A 19,013-nucleotide genomic window follows, 5' to 3' on the forward strand; every position below is an offset into this window, starting at 1 on the left:
TTAAATGAGTTCCCTACTCCTCTGTTTATGAATTTTTACAAGATTTACTGATATAATTGAAGTCAAACGCGCAGAGAATATTTTTAAATTTGTATGTTTTCTATTTTTTAGAGCAGTTAATTTTTTGTATTTCTTTTATTTCTCATTGTATTTACCTTTCTCTACAAGGAAAATGCAATTATTTAACTGTAAAAGGTGAACAACATATTTAAATTCTACAAAGTTACTGAAAAAAAAAAGATATTGAATATTTGCTTTAAAAAGTCTGTATGAGTGAGTAAAATTTAATTTTTACACATTCTTCTTACACGCTTGTATTCGTTCATCATAATATTTTAACAGGGTAAAAAAAATTGCTGTCAGAAATGACTTTTGCATTTAAAATTTCTAAAAATATTAACATCGACTTTTAACCATCCTGATCATGAAAAAAATAATAACGTATCTTTATTTAAGTAGAAAAAACAACAGCAATTTTTTTTTTCTAACTTTGTGATTGCGTTGTTCTATGGTTATCAAAAAGAAGTTCTAAACTCCCTAAAAATATTTTTAATAACTTTTTTTTTGGTCAGCTGCTTTTACGAACTGAACGACGGTTATCAGTGTTTACCAACACAAATAAAATTCTCTGTTGCAGAAATATTTTTGAATTTTGATTTTATTTTTCTACTAAACCTTTTCACAGTTCTCTACAAGAACAATGCGAGATGTCAAGTATGCGAGCAAGTTAACAAGTATTATATACTAGTGCAGGGGTGGCGAACCTTTATACACCAACGTGCCATTTTCTCTAAAAAATTGCTTAATGAGGTCATAAACGTGCCGTCAAATAATTTTGACTTCGTGATTATTGGGAAAATAATAATACTAAATACTATCAACTCAAAACTCTTTATTTACATTGAAAAAAAATACATTTTGCAATGTCTCAGTTATACAAGTAATTCAACTTAAAGTAACCTCAATGCGACTTCTATTGTTGCAGATTAGATGACCAATAACTTATATTAGGTTCTAAGATGTTAGTTAAGCAGGACTGTTGATTTTTTTTGCTAGATATTTATTGCTAGCTTGTTTTTTACGATTATTAATTGTTTTTTAGTATTAATTTTTAATTTTTTTATTAATAATTGTTTAATATTTTGTGTGTTTTTTGTGAATTTTAGTTTAATTGTTACATATGCTTCATAGCGTAATAACAATTCATAGTGTAACAACAATTGTGATCTGTGGAGTGCCCAAAATATTGTGTCGCGTGCCATTGGTATTTAAAATTTATATTTATAGTGGTAGTTACGCCGCATTACTCCCCTTCCAGAATTTTATCAGTGATTAATCTTTATACATCAAAAGGTAGATCAAGACAGTACCGAATTAACAAGTTTTATATACTAGAGAATTGGTATTTAATATTTATAGTGGTAGTTACGCCATAATTTCACTCGTCAATCCTGAACATTTTATTACGAGTTGAAATTTCGCTCTGTACGGTTAAGATACAATGGAATAGAAGTACTAATCATAGAGTTGGTACTAACCCGCAGGGGTGGAGGTACATCCCACAGTGCAGCTGATTCCCAGTGCTGCTCCTGATACGACAGCAGCGCCATCTCTTCCTTAACCAGGCGGTATTCCATCTCAGCTATCACTATTTGGTCGTCCACAGAATTCCTATGAAAGTATTTTCATCCAAAGTTAAGTCGAAGGAGTGTAAAATTAAATTAGTTTCTTGTGAACAATTTCGAAGGAAATATTTCATTCATTCATTCAATTTCTTTTTCTGAATAAATATTTTGAACAATCCACTTTAAGATCGACATTTAATTAAAAAGTGAATTGAATCCATAATCATCAGATCAAAAGTTTAAAAAGAGAGTTACCCGGTTGTTTTCTTCTTTTTCTCGAGATCATTGCGTAGTTTAGAGACAATCTCTATCTTTTCGGAAATCTTCCTGGAGAGCTGCTTCATTCTACCTTGATTGACTTCCATCTCATCCATTTCTTTTCTTTTTCTTACCTGGGGAGAATAATTTTTATAAGATAAAAAACAATCGAATCGAAACAAATGGCAATCATTCACTTAACTGCACGTTAATGAGGACGCCTTCTTATTTATGTTAGAGGGGCTAAGAACTTCTGAAAGCTATTTGATTTACGGAAAGTATTTAAATATTTTTTCTAAAGTAAATTTTTTTTTTCACGAAAAAGAAAATTTCAAATTTTTATCTAAGACATAAATTTTAGAGAATATTTATATTGCACTTGATCTTTTTTTTTTTCATAAATATTTGTCTATTTATTTATCTGTTGCCGTTCTCAATGGATTTACGATATTAGATTGAGTGAAACATGCTTTCAGAATTCCATTTCATCAAAATCAATATCAACAATATTCATTATCATTTGACATAATGCTTATTGCCCGAGTTGATAGTCAAACATGATCCAGCAATTTTTTTTGGCACTTATACTTTTCGGTGGGCCTTAAAAAACCTATTTCCATAGTATCAACAGTACGTTTCTAATATTTGTACATATCTATTAAATATACCATTTAACATAATACCAATAGTAGGACTGGGCTATAAATCGATATATCGCGACATATCGATTTAACGCCTGTATCGTAAGGCCGATACAGCGACTTTCGTTCCAGGCGATGCATCAGAAATCTGATTTAAGCCGTCGAGTAAAGAAGAGGAACGATATAGCGATATACGATATAGCGATACAAGACACGCAAGGATCTCTTACGTTCCGATGCCAACCCGCGCAGGGGAAGACGATGTTCGTATCGTTATATTGAAACGGCCTTAATTGATGAGCGGTAGAATCAGAATCAGTTTTGAGAACATATATCGTGATCTCGCATGTTCGTTTCCGCACCTCTTAGTTTTTTTTTCTGCTTTGTCGCGACTTGATATCGTTTCTTGTAAATTATTTTCAGTGAGACTGACTTTGATCGCCGTCGTTACCTTGTTCTGAACGTAATCTATTATTGAAAAGAAAATATATAAAGAAGTGTTTCTTAATTAATTAGGTAAATTTTTTTTGAAACAAAACTTTCTTTTTTATTTTTAAATGTGAAAATTAATTTTGATATTATATGTTTAAGTATTATTTTACATTATTGAATTTATTACAAACGGAAATCTAATTTAAGGTGCCCATAAAGAATTAAATTAAAAAGTAATTAAATTTGTTAGGCCATTTTTTACTTTATTTCAATTTATTAAAAACTTTTTGGATAAAATAATAATTTAATGGGTTTTTATTACTGATTTTAAATTTATAAATCTTTAGTTGTTTTCATTTTTATAAATAAAATTATAACAAAACTTATTTTTCCTCTTTTGGATTTGGACATAAGTTAATCAACTTTGTTTATTCAAAAAAATTAGTAATTTTTGCGATTGCGACTTCCTTTTTCAAAATCATTTAGTACTTCGTTTTATTAAAGAGTATAATCGTGTTTTTTAATTTTCTTTCAATATTGTCAGTTAAATATATTATCGAATATCATAATTCTATTGTTTTTATTTTTAAGAAATTAAACCTTACTTTGTTTTTTCGTTCAGAATTCTGTAATTATTCAATTTAACTTTATTATTTATGTGAAATAATAATGATAAAAAATAGTGTTGTTTTAAAAGTGTTTTTTTGTTTTGTTTAATTTATTTAGCACTTTGTTTTAAGCATACAAAAATTTTTAACGAACTTATTTTTTAAATTTTCTTTCTATATTGTTAGGTAAATATATTGATGAATTTCAATTTTATTTATTTATTTATTATTTATTTTTAAACTAAGAAATCTTTCATTATTTGCGCGATCATTTTTAGAAAATATAACATTAATATGTTTCTTAAGCAAAACATATACATCAAATTCATAAATTGATTTAAATCAATCTGAGTATGAAGTTTTGATAGAAATCCGACTTTCTGCGCCTTACAAGTAAATGAATTTCAAAAATACTATATCGCGATACATGGCTATATCGCGATGCAAAACTGACGATGCATCACGATATAAAATTTCTTATATCGCCCAGTCCTAACCAATAGTGATTATTACAAAAATTAACTTTAAGCATCATGGGGGTCAACGATATTATGGTGGTTTTTTATGAAGGTACGACTAAGTACATTTTCTCCATTAATTTAGATTTTATATACTTCTTTATTTCAATTTGTACCAATTACCAAGATTAATTGTAATTTTAGAAAATAATTAGTAACAGCATTAATATTTTCATAACTATTTTTGACGTAGGAATTTCTTTTGAAGGCCGTGATGCTTAACCAAAATGTAGTATTAAATACTACTGGTATTTAATACTAATATCACAGTACCTATATGTGTTTATATAAATACAAGTACTTTGGCAATACATTTTTTTACAGCATTCAGAAATGGATGAGTACCCTAATATCATCATACTATACACATTCATATGTAAACTTTACTTTTTAATATTTGTATACTCTTCATACTATTAGATTTAACGTAATATAATGAGTTAGAACTCACTAAAAGGTAGATTAATATAGTATCATATAATCTGTCATATTCAGAATTTACCACTCTTTTCCTTCATTGATAAATTCAACTTTATTTTATTAGTTTTTGTTGAGTTTCCATTATTTGAGTTTATAAACTATCAATGCAAGAAGCACGTGGTTTCATATATCTATTAAAATACGAATTCGTTGACGTCTTCACGTTTATTAACGTTGATTTTACTTGTATAAGTCATATATTTTTACTATAAAAAACTAATGATTCATAAAATCACGCAATAAGATTTATTTTTTGATTAATTAGAGTTTCGAGCTAAGAAATGACTCATGTTGTAAAATATTTGTCCAATCGTATGTAAAACTCTTGGGAATGTAAATCTCTTTTTTTTTTTTTTTTAAGTAGACAGTTCAATCCACCATGCCTTCGGACGTATATGCACGTATTCGGACGTTGGAAAAGGGGTTAAAGAATTAGAATATTTAAATCAATTGTACTGGACACATTCAGTTTGGATACTATCTAAGTTTATAAATTGTAAAAGATAATTTTGAAAGGTGACGAAGCGCTGGTAGGCGAAGACAGCTTGGTAATAAATTATAAATTTTATTTGGAAATTAATATGGAAAGATGGGAGGAAAAATAAGTCTTGAAAATATCTGAGTTTCTCCAGCGCTTATAGATGAGTTGGGGAAGTGGGAGGGGGGACGTTTTTCTTCTGTGCTCCATTCTAAAAACAAAGTCTCTGAAAAACAATGCGAGGATCATTTTCAATTGGAACAGTTGTTCGAGAGTCAGATCATTCATTTGAAGATCTTTTGGTATCCATTGAAAGATCACACTCTTTCTTTTGTGTGAGAATTGTGGCGAAATCCATCATTTTTAGGGCCCATCGGGATTGCAAATTTCTTTTCCCGAATACAATGATGCGTATGATTTTCAAAAAACATTTTGCAATTGATGGTCTTCTGCATCAGCGCTCTTAAAAGGAATCGAAACAGTTACAAATTGAAGGAAGACGATTAGTTTCTTCTTCTTTCGTTCTTTTTTTCTTTGTATTTCTCTCTTTCGTTTTAACTGTGTGTAAAAAGTTTACTTTTGAAAATATGGGCAATAGGTTAAGAGACCAAAAAGTAACATCACGAAAATACGACCCGTTTCCATAGCTGCTGCGAGCTCTCCATCTTCTTTTTTTTTACATGAGAATGGGGGAAATGATTGAAATTTGGTGACCCCCCCCCCACAATGAGTTTATAATGCATGTGGTCTCAAACAATTCAATGAAATATGTGTTTATTTCTTTATGTAGTAATTTTATAGAGAGGAAGATAATCGGGCGACTTATTTTTTGTGATTTTAACATCTATTCTTCAATCCAACGTTCTATTTTGCCATAAAAAAATTTTTTCTTAACGAATAAAATAAACTGAAAAGTACCATATTTTCATAAATAAGTGGGCGTTCTGGACCTTCTGGTTGCAAGTAGCAAGATCGAAACCAGTAAGTTTTGAGGCGAACTTGGCTTGAATCTGGTATGAATAATAATATTAACTGCAAGTAGCTAATTTAATCAATTTTATTATTTTTCATTTTAAATTTGCCAATTTTTAAAAAATTCAGCTAATGACAACTTCCGCATAAGTTTCTCAATTGCTACGAATTCTCAATTCCGCACGAATTTTCTCTCATTGCATTTTGAATATATTGTTCTCATTAACTTACATTATCGTAAATAAAGCCCTGATCGGATCAACAAAAATAAGCTATAGAAAACTTTTGTCTTGGTGAGAAAATTTTTTAACACTCCGGATTCGTTGTTCCATGACGATCGATATTCGACAAAATGGTGAACAAATAAATCGGATTCACCTAAACTGTTGAGAAAACGGAAATAAGCTTAGTATTCGTTCAATGATTGCTACTCGAACGGATTAGTCAGAATAAGAATAGAAAATGGAAAGAAATCTTCTATTTTTATCAACTTATGAAATCCTCTTATAGCTGCATTTTTTTTACATGTCGTCACCTCATTATATATATCAACATATTATTTCGAAATGCCTCTGTTATAGTCTAAAGAGAGACGCTTTACGTTTATTTCATCCAGTTTTTTATTTTGTCTCCAATTTGATAATGTTTCTAATTTTATATTTTTCATACACACACATTACCTTAAGTAACTGATCGATTCTATTTGTCGCTTTCCTTGTAGTTTGGCTTTAAAAATGTAAATTCTCATAATAGCAAATTTTTCTCAGTTTATTAGCAAGTGGTTATTTATATCTGAGACTTTTCTTCTAAAATTTTGTTTCTTTTTTTGGTTCTCTTCTAATTTAGGTTAGCACTCTGTGCATGTGTAATCGTTCGTTTATTTAAGACATCGATTCTTTACAAAGAATAATCTTTATCTTTGAACTAGCTGAATACCCGTTTTTTTTTTTTTTTGCAGGGGGTGTCGGGGTGAAAATAAAAAATAAATCATCGATAAATGAGTACCGAGCAACCCTTCGAAATGATGCCCAATACTTAAAGATATGTCAATATTGTCATACTTAACATATGATGTACAGATAATTTGCAATGATCATAAGCGCGCTTGCCATCGTTGTTTTAAGTTGTTTGTGCATTTTTTTGTTGCTTGTTTTTCCCTTGTAGTTTGGCTCTAATTGTTTCATCTTTAAATTTTAATAGTCTGATTGTCTCGTAGGAAGCGGTCTTGAGTTTTGCCGAAATAGGAATTTTTCTTTCTTAACTTTCTTTTGTAAACTGTTTTTTATCGAGGAGATACATTTAAAACTTACTGGAATTTTGCCATTTATTATTTATCATGCATGATTAAATATCCAGTTGTGAAAAAAACTATTTTAATTCATTAAATTTTAACTGCATAAAATCATTTATTTTGTTCATTGAGCACATTGTTACTTACTTAATATATAAGTGATGGAATTAACCTTCTCCAATATTTGTGAAATATGTTTATAAAATTAACATTGACAAAATTATAAATGTTAAAAAGAAACTATTCAATAAAATATTTTCAAAATGTAATTTATTTGTTAATGGCATTTGTAATGCCGGTCGTCCTAATGCACTCGAGGACTTTTGAGTATATTACTTTCTATAAATTGTATACGCGTGATATGCTAGTGCAGTCATATTAATGATGAAGTTAGTAATCTTTTTATTCAATTAGTGATTCAGTGAGTGACTCAACTGAACCATGTGCCAGAATCAGTACTGAAGGAAGTGTCTAGGATTCCTTCTCAGAAATTCCTTGCCTTATGACTTCTTGTGAAACATTGTTCTCTTGCTTCAGGTGAGGTTTTATTAAAAGTTGCCCTTCGAAAGGAATGGAAAGAAAGTATAATTCAAAACAAGTGTTTATGATAAGGAAGGTCGTTATCTGACTTCAGCATTGTTCAATTATATTCCTAGCAAATCAAATTTATGTTTTAAAAATGGGTGTGAGAAGAATTTTTTTTTGAAATTGAAGTCGAAGAAGAAGTGCGGGAAACAAGGTTAAGTTTGAATTCTTTCTGCCCAACAAACCATTCGATCGGATGTCATTCATTGTGGATGCGTCTCACAATATCTTTGCTTCAAAGATATAGACATAATAATGTACCCAATAGAGCGAAAGAACAACGCTTCTCTCTGAAGGAAAAGTAAAAGAATTCAGTCGTTAAAGGATAATTTTTTTTCCAATTAATTGTGAAACTTACTTTAAAAATTCTAGTCATTTGGAATGGAGTGTTCCTAACATACATACAAACAAGTGACGTCAAACGGTAGGATTATAAATGATAGGATCAACAAGATAATATAATACATTTTCGAAATATTATAAATGGCTATGCAAACATCGAATTCAAGTAAAGATAAAAACATTTTAATTACACGCTTTTCAATCCAAAAGATATATTCTACTTTTGAGACAGCACCAGAGATCAAAAACTATTGATTTTCTAATTAGAAGTTTTTGGGACCTTCTCCCACAAACTGTCTATAAAACTTAGTCCATTTAAACACCTGTTGACATTTTCGTGAAAATTCTATTTAAGTAGAAGCATTCAAGTTAAATGTCTAGCCCATTTTAATCTTTGAACGTTTGAAAATATTTTTTTTTCGGTAGATTTATTTTCTAATAATGTTTTTTTATTGTTAGATGAATGTTTTCAAAGTTACAGCTTCTTCTGCCATTTCATATATCGGTCATTCCTTATGTTTTAACTATTTACTTAAGAAGACACTATTCCACAGGAGAAACTTTTTGTTTCAAATTCTCTTTCATTTTCATTACAAATTTAAAAGAAAGCAAAGTGAGTTCAGGCAACTTTAGAGTAAGCCATGAAGTTTCATTGGCTGAAAACAAAAGAATTCAAAATGTCAAAATGCAAACAAATTATTGAAAGAGAACTTCTCCATTGCGTAATCCTAAGATTATTTTCCCATAATTTATTTTCATTTTGACATTTTGAAAATTGATATTTTGATATTTGAAACTTCATGGCTTACTCTATCTTTGTCTGAACTCACTTTTTCTATATTTTAAATTGGTTATAGAGATAAAAGGGAGTTCGAGATTAAAAGTTTCTCCCGTGGTAGGGTAACCTCTAAAATTAAGCATCAATAAATTGTTTCTGGGATTGATATTTTGATGCAAATGTCAAACTCAAAGCTTTTCTTTAATCCACCAAAGCATCGACCTGCAAGTGCAGTTTTACCACGGATTTCTACTTTTACATTGTTTTCTGCGTTCAGTTGAAAATCTAAATATTTAAAATATCCAACAAGAGCCGCGATGACTCAGGGGACTAAGCGTTCGCCTTCCAATGAGGTGAGCCGGGTTCGAATCTCTACGATGGCTGGTTGATACGAATCCGAATCAGGTTTGCACAGACCTCAGTGATGACGTGAAATATCCTCAAAGGCAGACGAATCATGGGTTAGAGTACCTTTGCAGGCTAACCAGGGTAGATTCGGAGTTGAACATCACTTGTCGTAAATTGAATAAGTGATTTGGCTGTTCAACGACGGTTATAAAATAAAAAATGAAACAACCAACAACTTCTCTTTTATAGATGTTTTTTTTTAAAGTTTGGATCTAGAACAAAGTATACAATTCATCCGATTTTGTTTGATTAATACAGAGGCTTTAGCTTCTTTCCCCCGAACGACGATAAAATGCACCGCTGACAATTTTAGACAATTGCCTGCTTGAGTCATTGCGATGTTCTGGTTATAACATCAATGAATGCAAATGTGTAGTGGTGCAGATTTATTTAAAATATTTCCTTCCGTGTTTTTAGTTTAATTTTAAATGATATTTCTCATGGATTGAGAAGCCATGACGCTAGTAACACTTCAGGTATTGAAGTTTGTGCTTTTCTTTTTCGTCAGAAAGTTAATAAAAAAGAAAAATGGCTATTTCGATATCTACCTCCGATAATCGAAAGTAAGTAATTATTAGAAACATCTGTTCAATGAACTTTTCACGGTTCTTTCCAGATCCTTTGAGCGCATTGTTTTTTTTTAGAAACAATGAACTGAAATCGACCATCGATTTTAAATCCGTTGAATCACAAATCGAACAATCCAAAACAAGTAAAGTCCGTCGCGGCCATTAAAGCGGTAGGCTTCTCTCTTGTTCTAGATCACTTCACGATAATCATCTCGCGTGCCGATGATCGGCCACTCCAAGTTCATTGTTTCAGAAAAAGAATAAAAATGATAACAACCTTGGAGATGGAAGCAGTTGCGTGATCAAAAGATGCTGCGACAAGGGGAGGAAGAAACAGCAGATGCGCGAACAAAAATGTTGTCAGTTTCCGGCATCGTTCCTTATTTAAAAGTCACAAAACCGTAAAACACGAAAAAAAGGACTTATTCTAATCTTATCGGTAGACAAATTTACTCTCATTTTAGATTTCAAAAATAAAAAGATTTATACTTGGATGAAAATTACCTATTGCGATTTTCAAATACGATTGTCTATCTTCAATCGATGCTTCGTTTAAAAGTTAATAATCATATAATGCGTGCTATATCATATAATCTTCGTTATAATCATATTACCTAAATATGATTTGAAAAACAATACGTGCAAGCAGGGGGGGGGGGAGAGAGAATATAAATGCACTATTGCTGGACATTTTTTTTATTGCTGGACTCTGAATTTTTACGTAACGTCAATTATTCTGGATTAATCATGTTTTTTTAATGGATGCACGAAGTGGTGACAAACAAAACAATACAAATTTTTGAATATTTAAAGAAACAAACAGATTTCTTTCTTTGGGAGTGACGGAAATGAAATATCCTTTTCTAAAGTGAAGTATAAAACTTTGTATTTCGAATGTGTTTCTTTTTATCTTATGTGCCATATCGGGAAAAAAAGGAATTATTGGAATTCATAAATCCGCAGAGAAAAATAAAAATTTTTTGTGCAAAGAATTTAGAAAAACTTAAATTATCGTCTGTACTAGTTCATGAAAGTTTCGTCTGATAAAAATCAACTTCCTTATTTTAAGGATAGACCCATTTTAAAAAAATAAATAAATAAATAAATAAAAGAAAAAACATTCTTTGGTTTCCAATTGTTCGCCCTTTTGAAACTTGACAGTATAAACGTACCACATTTGTTCTAATCTAGCAATATATTCACGTACATTTTTATTACGTTTTTTTAACTGTATAAGTTTTTTTAACTTTATATTGAAATAAGCAATGAAGCATACGTATTTCCAAAATAATAATTGCTGTATGCAAACGACTGTTTCCCAACTCATGGTTTGCAATGTGACTGTGTGATCTTTTGCTGCTGTGTGATTAGAAGACTCTCTTCTCAGCTGTTTATAGGGAGGGACTGCTGAAATTCAGTGCGACATTTTGTAGGACTGCCCTTAGAGCACCAATTCTATATTCTACGGAAGATATTTTGACGGATGCGAGTAGCAATAATTCGGTACTATAAAACACAATGCCTGTAGACTACATTCTTCTTGTCTTTGTTGTTTCATTTTTTGTTGGCAACTTCACGTTTTATAATTCAAATCATTTTTGTTTCTTCTCTTTCACGTCTGGCGAATTTTGAAAATGAGTGCCTGTTTTAGAGAGCTTGAAACATTTCGACTGTTATATCCAATTTGTATATTTTTGAAGGGAATGAAGTTTTTAATCAAGCAATTTCTTCTTCAGTCTCTTGAGATTATTTATTTAATTAATTCATGCAGTTCAGCGTCCCATGCCTTGAAAAGTTGTAGCGTTAAAATAATAAATAAAAATCTTTTCTTAAAAAAAAAGGAAAAAAAAACTATAAATGAAATATTTGATTTATGGGTAACCAGTGATCGCAATAATGCGATTTCAGTTTTCACTCCTTAGTAATTTATTATCATTATATTCTTATTTAGATTCTTTTTTTAATTTTATTGCCGGTTTTTACTATTATTGCGGGTATAAAAATATGTAAGCATGAACGTGGTAAATATCATATCCGTAGGACAATCATAAGCGGATGTCTTTTGTCATGAATATTTTTATTAATAGCGACAGACAAGAATAACAACGCAGAGATATCTTGACCTCTTTTCTCTTCAAATTATCCTCATCGCTTTCACCCCCAGAGGACAAAAACGACGTCAAATCATTAGAAGGGGAGTTTAATTAACTTTGGACGCACGCGACTTACAAACATGATGCAGAAATTAGATTGTTGTGTGTGACTACTTTTGTATTTGTTTTGATCAAGCGTTTCTATCTCTCGGTTCCTTTTGACGAAAATGAAGTGTTCTTTTTTATTAAACTTAAGTATAAAACTTAAAAGAGTTTGTTGTTTTCATTCCTTGTTTAGCGTATGCGTGTTTACCTATAAATGTTCCCTAAAGGCCCACAGGGAAATGTATCGCAATGACTTTTAAAAGATTGTGGCAGTTTAATCTTTTCAGCTCTACTTGCAGTTTGTTGGACCCATCTTCCTTCACCCAGGCGTAAACCATCCTCTTTGATAAATAAATAAAGAAAAAAAACGTCAAAAAGCAAAGCAGACTTTTAACAAAGCCTGCATTTCATTACCCTTTTCATTCAATAAACTCCTTTCTCTGAAAAGTGTTGCATAAAACTAATTTAAAAAAGAACACAACAAAAGAAATACTTACTGTCACATCATTAATATTTCGAACTAAGGAAAGCTGAATTATTATTTATTTGGAATAAAATTTTTTTCTTCTTCTTCAAAGTTTAAATAATAGCGACGAAGCTACTTGAAACAAGTTATGAAAGTTTAATTAAATGAAGCGATGTTGACATTGTTACTTAAAACATTACAATGTCTTATAATGTTTTAGATAATAAACTTTTTTAAAATGATTGAATTTAAAGACATATTTTTTCATCAGTTAAAGAGGCATACGCGCTTTAGAGGCAAAAGTGCAGATTTCTATTCTTTTCCATATTCATAAAAATCTTTCATAATCATTGATTTTAATTCGATGAACAGAACTATAATGTAAACATAATTTTTCAAAAAAAATTCTTAAGCTTCGAATGAAAAGGTTGTTTTGTCTTAAGCTATTAGTTTGAGGAATCTTAAATAAATTTATTATATATTATTATCGTAATTTGATCCCACAATAAGACGAATTTCAACTAAAAATGTTACGGTTATAGACTAGCAATACAAAATGAAGTATTTCAATCAAGATAAAAATGTTTTAGTGAATCAATCTGAGTTGAACATGCAATAAATTAAAAAGAAATGCACAACTTTAATGGAACTGAAAAAAAAGAAATGTAATCATGCTTTGTCCCTTGAATAATTTAAAAAATGTTTTTTCGAGGCTACCAGATACTTAAATGACTTAAATCAAAGGCTCCCAAACTTTTTTGGATCACCACCCACTTAAAATAAAAATAAAAAAAATACCTCCCTAACTTGGATAAATTATTTAACTCCGTATGCGATTCTTCTTATACTCATATAGTATGAAACGAGACTTATTTCTGACTGTAGAGATCACACAGTACTGTGACACATTGTATCTTCTATCTCTGGCAGCTTAATATTTCCGATAGAAAAACTTTTAACCATACCTTTGACTTATTGAGAAATCCTTCTCTTAGCAATATTCATAGAAATAGTCTACATGTAAAGCTGAAAACATCACCTTTGTCATTTAAATTAAATATTATTGTTCTTAACATATATCTACATATTTTATTTTGGCTTGCGAAAAAAAAAAGATGTGATTCTTGAATGGGCTCTTTGGGCCAGTTTACATACTTTTCAAAAAATATAATTGGGATATTTTTTCTTAAAAAAAATTACGTTTAATTAAATCATAGAGCGTATCAGCGGTATAAATGTAATTGTTGTCGGTGTTTATACGGATGCCGATCGGGCACAATTTAAATTTGTAAATATGATGACTATATAAGGTAATATAGAGTTGTGATGGCTCAGGGGACCGGGTTTGAATTCCAGCAATGGTTGGTCGATACGAATTCTGCACCCGGATCGCACTGACTACAGTGGTGGCATAAAGTATCCTCAGACGTAGACGGATCATGGGTTAGAGTCCCTTTGCCGTAAGGCTAACAGTGGGAGGTTTTCTTGGATTTCCTCTCCATGCAATGCAAATGTGGACTAGTTCCAAATTTCTCCCAATACTAGATTTAGGAGTTCCCTTATCTTCTGGATTGGGTTCAAAAATACAAGGTTACGGCATGGAACATTAGCAGTCGTAAACCCAAAAAATAGATCGGCTGTTCAACGACGGTTATAAAATAAAATAAGGTGGTTACAGCAATTTCAAATCAAATGTAGATTTAAGAGTTTTTCACATATTTTCTTCTATATTTATACATTCACATGGTGGGAACAACTGAAAGGGATATATAGCAGGTAATTCTGTATAGAATTTTAAAAAAAGAAATTTTCAGAAAATTTTTTCTTTTTAAAACTGTGCATACAAATACATTGTATGTTGAAAAGTGCTCTATTGAACCGATAAAAATTTTATAAGGGACAACAAATGTTTTATGAGGCAATTAGAAAATTTAAAGATTTTCATTTCACTTTAATTCTAAAACTTAATTGTGTCAATTTCAACATCTCGATATATTTCCATTTAGGCGCAATTATATTTTGGCAAGTAAGAATAAGTAAAATAAAATTTCTTTATTTCATCTTTCTCCATCACTTTTTTCAAATCTTTCCCAGTCACCCTGAATTATAAATATTTCGCCTGTTCATATTTTTAATCATGATGGAATATCTGCGCCATTCCTTGATTGTTATATAGTGCCATTCATTGAAGATCCATAAACGTATTCCGGACAGGAAAATTATTAAATAGGCTTAACTTTCATAAAAAAGCATCACAGGTAAAGATACTTTCATATGCAGTTCATTTTAAATGCTGTTCTAACGATGAATATAAGACTCATAGTCTAATTAGGAAAGAAAAAGAAGACCGAACTGCGAAGAATGATTCATTTTTCGTACTTCTAAGATAGAATGTAAAATAAATTTCTAGAAAATTATTTTAAAAATCTCAAACTATTGTAGTATCATGTTTATAATCTATAATAAGCAATACAATATTCAAAATAATTAGTAAAAAAGTTAAAAAAGAATAGTTTGAGTTTTTGAATAAGAAAAGAAAATCCATTACAATTTGTCGTTTTCTTTTTTTTTATGGAGATAATTAATGAAGAAACTGATTTTCTAAACAATGTTAACATTCAATGTTGTTCTGAAACAAATGACTTTCTGTATTGCGACTTCAAAGATTAAATCATGGATCCACCTACATTTTTATTTAAAGCTCGTTTAAAAGTTAAATAGCGAAGCGTTTTGATAATATTATTATAATTGTTGTTTCTGTTGCTTTCGAATGTTTGTCAATATAAAACCTTGAACACTTCAAAAGTTGAATCATGAGTGGACTATTACAAATAAGATCCGCTATTTTGGAGTCGCGGAATGAAGACATTTTTTAAAAAGGTCATATAGGATGAATTACTATTCTGTTCCAGCTGTCGACCTACGCTTCTCTCATTATTGTAGTTGCCTTCATATTTATGTGTGTGTTGTGTCACCCGTTTTGTAACTGGGATGACCTCGCTCTTCATTATTTACGTGGATTACATTACAAATAGTAACATTTTTTTTTTTAATTATTCGAAGATGTAGGAAAGAAAACAATATTTCTTCCAAATCAAGATTCTAACTTCTTATATTGTTAAAATTTTACTTTGCAATAATGGAACGAGTAAACTGTCATCTTTTAATTAGTTTTAAGAAGATACGTCATTCATAAATGAAAATACTCATTCACAGTGGAGGTATTTTTAGTTTATTTATTTTTGAAGTTAGTATAATTTTCTATAAGTTTAGGATCAAGCGATGATTGAAAAGTTAGAAAAATTTCCGAGATACTTAAATTTGCACTTTACATGCATTCAAACAATTCTGTGTTTGTACACTTTCCACCTCCTCTCTCTAGAACACTATGAAAATTACGGGTAAACGACTGTTTACAAAACTTCAAGCAATAAGAGGATTATCTATTTCTTTTATTCAGTATAATTAATGTATTTTCAGTCGGTACTCAAACCACTTTCAGCGATGTACAAAAATACATTTATTTCCAGTTTTTCTTTTTCTATGAAACAATGTATTTAAGAATGTTTTCTGGATGACCTCTGGGCTTTTTTTTTTCTCACAACATGTCAAGTATCAGACTGCAGTGTTACAGGGGTGAAAGTAAGACGGAAAAGAGGAAAGGCTGGTAGTAAAACCTTTTCAGTTACAGCTAGTTTTTGGGAGGAGCTTACTTATTCTTTTTTTTAAACTATTCAACAATATCCACTTTATCTTGGAAAAGAAGCAGTTTTATATATATGCTAAAATTATAAAAGAAATCTGGATAGTTACAGATATTTTATTTTTTTCGAAAAAAAAATGCTGGAATGAAATGTCTTACGCACCAGTTTTTCCTCTTTTCCGTCTTGCTATATAAGGACTTTCAGCCATGCAGTGTTATCCTTCATTGTTATATTTTTTAAAAAAATCCATCAACTCATTTTTGGGGATAAAACATTTCATCCTTTTTTCACAAAATATATTAGAACTTTAAATTATTACAAAAATCAAAAAGGAACAATTTTGCAAAGAATAAGTCCCTTGTCCCTTTCTCTGTCCCTTTCTCTCTGTGAGTACAGAGTCCCTTTCTCTGTACTCACATTTATTCAAGTATAAAATGATCAGTTATTCTATCTCATCTATGGGGAAATATTTTCTAACTCCCGTAAAGTTTTCGCATAGTAGTAGTTTAGCAGTAAATGCTATTCAGGAAGATAAATTTTTATATTTTGAAATTTTTTTTATACTTTTGTATAGATAACACATGTGAATATGAATAAAAATTAAATTTTAAATATGAATGAATAAAACTTTTTCTGGATTTTATATTTTGGTCCAAATATAATTCCAATAATCTAAAATATACTTTTAAGTAAGTATTAGACTGTTTTTAAAAATTGAAAAACACCAAAATATATTTTTTCTTGGAATTAGAGCATCAAAAAATATATAAAAGGGACACTGGTGTTCTATCTGCATCAAAGGATTATCCTTTGAATCAATAATAAATAAAAGCTGTTAAATGTTATACTTCTATAAATACCAAATGAATGAAAAAAAATGCTTATTTATTTTGAAAGTATTCTGACATGAATTCCGAAAATGACTTTGTCTTTGCATGAAATTCCATCAGACAGGACCCAAAAAGCATTGGCCTGCATTCTTTCATTAAAAACATTCACAAAGTTTGCTTAAAACTTGTATCGAATCTGCTTATTTTCGAGAATTATAAATTATGAAAGACATACATGCCATACTGTACACAAAAAGCAAAGTTATGAATGAGTAGTGAAAGGTTTAAAAAAAATTTTTTTTTTTAAATGGTTGTGGAATTTTGTATGAAATGGAGAAAATAATGCCAAATTCCCATAGAATTCAGGAAGTTAAAAATCAAGTCAATTTCCCTTTTTAAAATGAGACACTTTTACATCTGGCCACTCTTATAGGTTTTGAGAGGCGTAACATTCCAACACAAATATTGTGGACACCAACCATCCGTGAATTTAATAATCACACACTACGGAGTAAAGATACAAATGTAGCGAAACTAATGGCACAATTCAATACGGTATTCCAACTCGAATAGAAATAGTTTTTGACATTTATTTGCCTTTTTTTTCTCCTTCTCTTTATGAATACAATGATTGATCCTGCTTTCGTGCAAATATTTTTGGATGACAATCCGCATTGCATAAATGTGTGAAGTTGGAATGATTTTTTTGGAATGATTTTGTAAAAATATTCGACGAAATTCTTTAAAAAAAATTCGAATTGAAGTTTTGGGCTCTCTTTGACTGTCGTCAGCTGAAAACAAAGGCAAATTCAAATGGCATTTACTTTAAAATTACTCCTTTATTCTTTATTTAATGATGTTTACTAGCCAACATTCGCTTACTATATCTTCTTAACATTATTTTCAATTATTACTTTCATGAATTTGAATTAATACTTAAATTTAAAGGCTTCAAACGAAATGCATTGATCTTTTATTATAAAGTCATCACTATGTATGCTACTGTTGAATTTCCATGCCAACTGAAACCAGTAGTAGAATTCCAAGCGTAACAGAGGGGAAATCACACAGGCATTTTATCATAAAAAGTGTATTGTATTAAATGTATGTGAAAACCAAAAATTCTGCAATAATATGCTACTTTAAGGTGCAATGTTTAATTAAATGGCATGATATTTCCCTGTAACTATTTGTCAAATTTGCAAAATGTCCCCTCTCTTACAAGTTAATAAAAATGTGTAAGTAATTTAAAAAGTCTTATAATAATTTATTTAACCTTGAAATTTGATATTTAAAGAAAATTTACAAATAATGTTTAGGATGTTCCAAATCACAGAATATAGTAGAAATAACAGTGCATGTCAAAAATGCTGGATTTTCTTTGTCCCCTCTGTTACGGACGCTTTTAATTACCTGGCAATTAAATTATGAGGCTCTTTAATATTTTATGCAATTAAATTAAACATTGTACCTTGAAGTAGCATATTATTGCACAATTTTTTTGTTTTCACGCATATTTAATACATTTTTTAGGATAAAATACCTGTGTGATTTCCTCTCTGTTACGCTTGAAATTCTACTACTTTTTATGATGAAGGTATTTAGTTATAGTTTTACAACTATTAAACAGCATATAAGTTAAAATTAATTTTTCTAATAAAATTTTACGTAAGACTGTGTTCAATCAGCGCATAATATCTTCAAGACATTCTAAAGCAATTAGCACTGTTGCTAAATAATTTCTTTGGCGAAGTTTTCATATTAACTAAAATGAAAAAAAAAGCCTTTGCAAAACAAGCTGTATGGATGATAGGTTAAAGAACAATAAGT

The 19,013-nt window shown here is 30.0% G+C and overlaps 1 protein-coding gene across 1 annotated transcript in view; it reads right to left on the minus strand.

Annotated features, from left to right (window-relative positions):
- sprt (PDZ domain-containing protein sprite) overlaps nucleotides 1–19,013 on the minus strand; it is a 28,327-nt gene that overhangs the window by 6,431 nt on the left and 2,883 nt on the right. Inside the window, exons 2-3 of the mRNA XM_087159060.1 lie at nucleotides 1,881–2,017; nucleotides 1,539–1,671 (exon numbers count right to left, since the gene is read on the minus strand). Of these exons, the coding sequence (XP_087015186.1) occupies nucleotides 1,539–1,671; nucleotides 1,881–1,999 (252 nt within the window). The 5' untranslated portion in view covers nucleotides 2,000–2,017. The remainder of the gene's footprint in view (nucleotides 1–1,538; nucleotides 1,672–1,880; nucleotides 2,018–19,013) is intronic.

The sequence above is a fragment of the Parasteatoda tepidariorum genome, chromosome 3 (genome assembly GCF_982258835.1).
Source record: "Parasteatoda tepidariorum strain Cologne lab strain chromosome 3, Ptep-v5.0, whole genome shotgun sequence".
NCBI classification, from domain to species: Eukaryota; Metazoa; Arthropoda; class Arachnida; order Araneae; family Theridiidae; genus Parasteatoda; species Parasteatoda tepidariorum.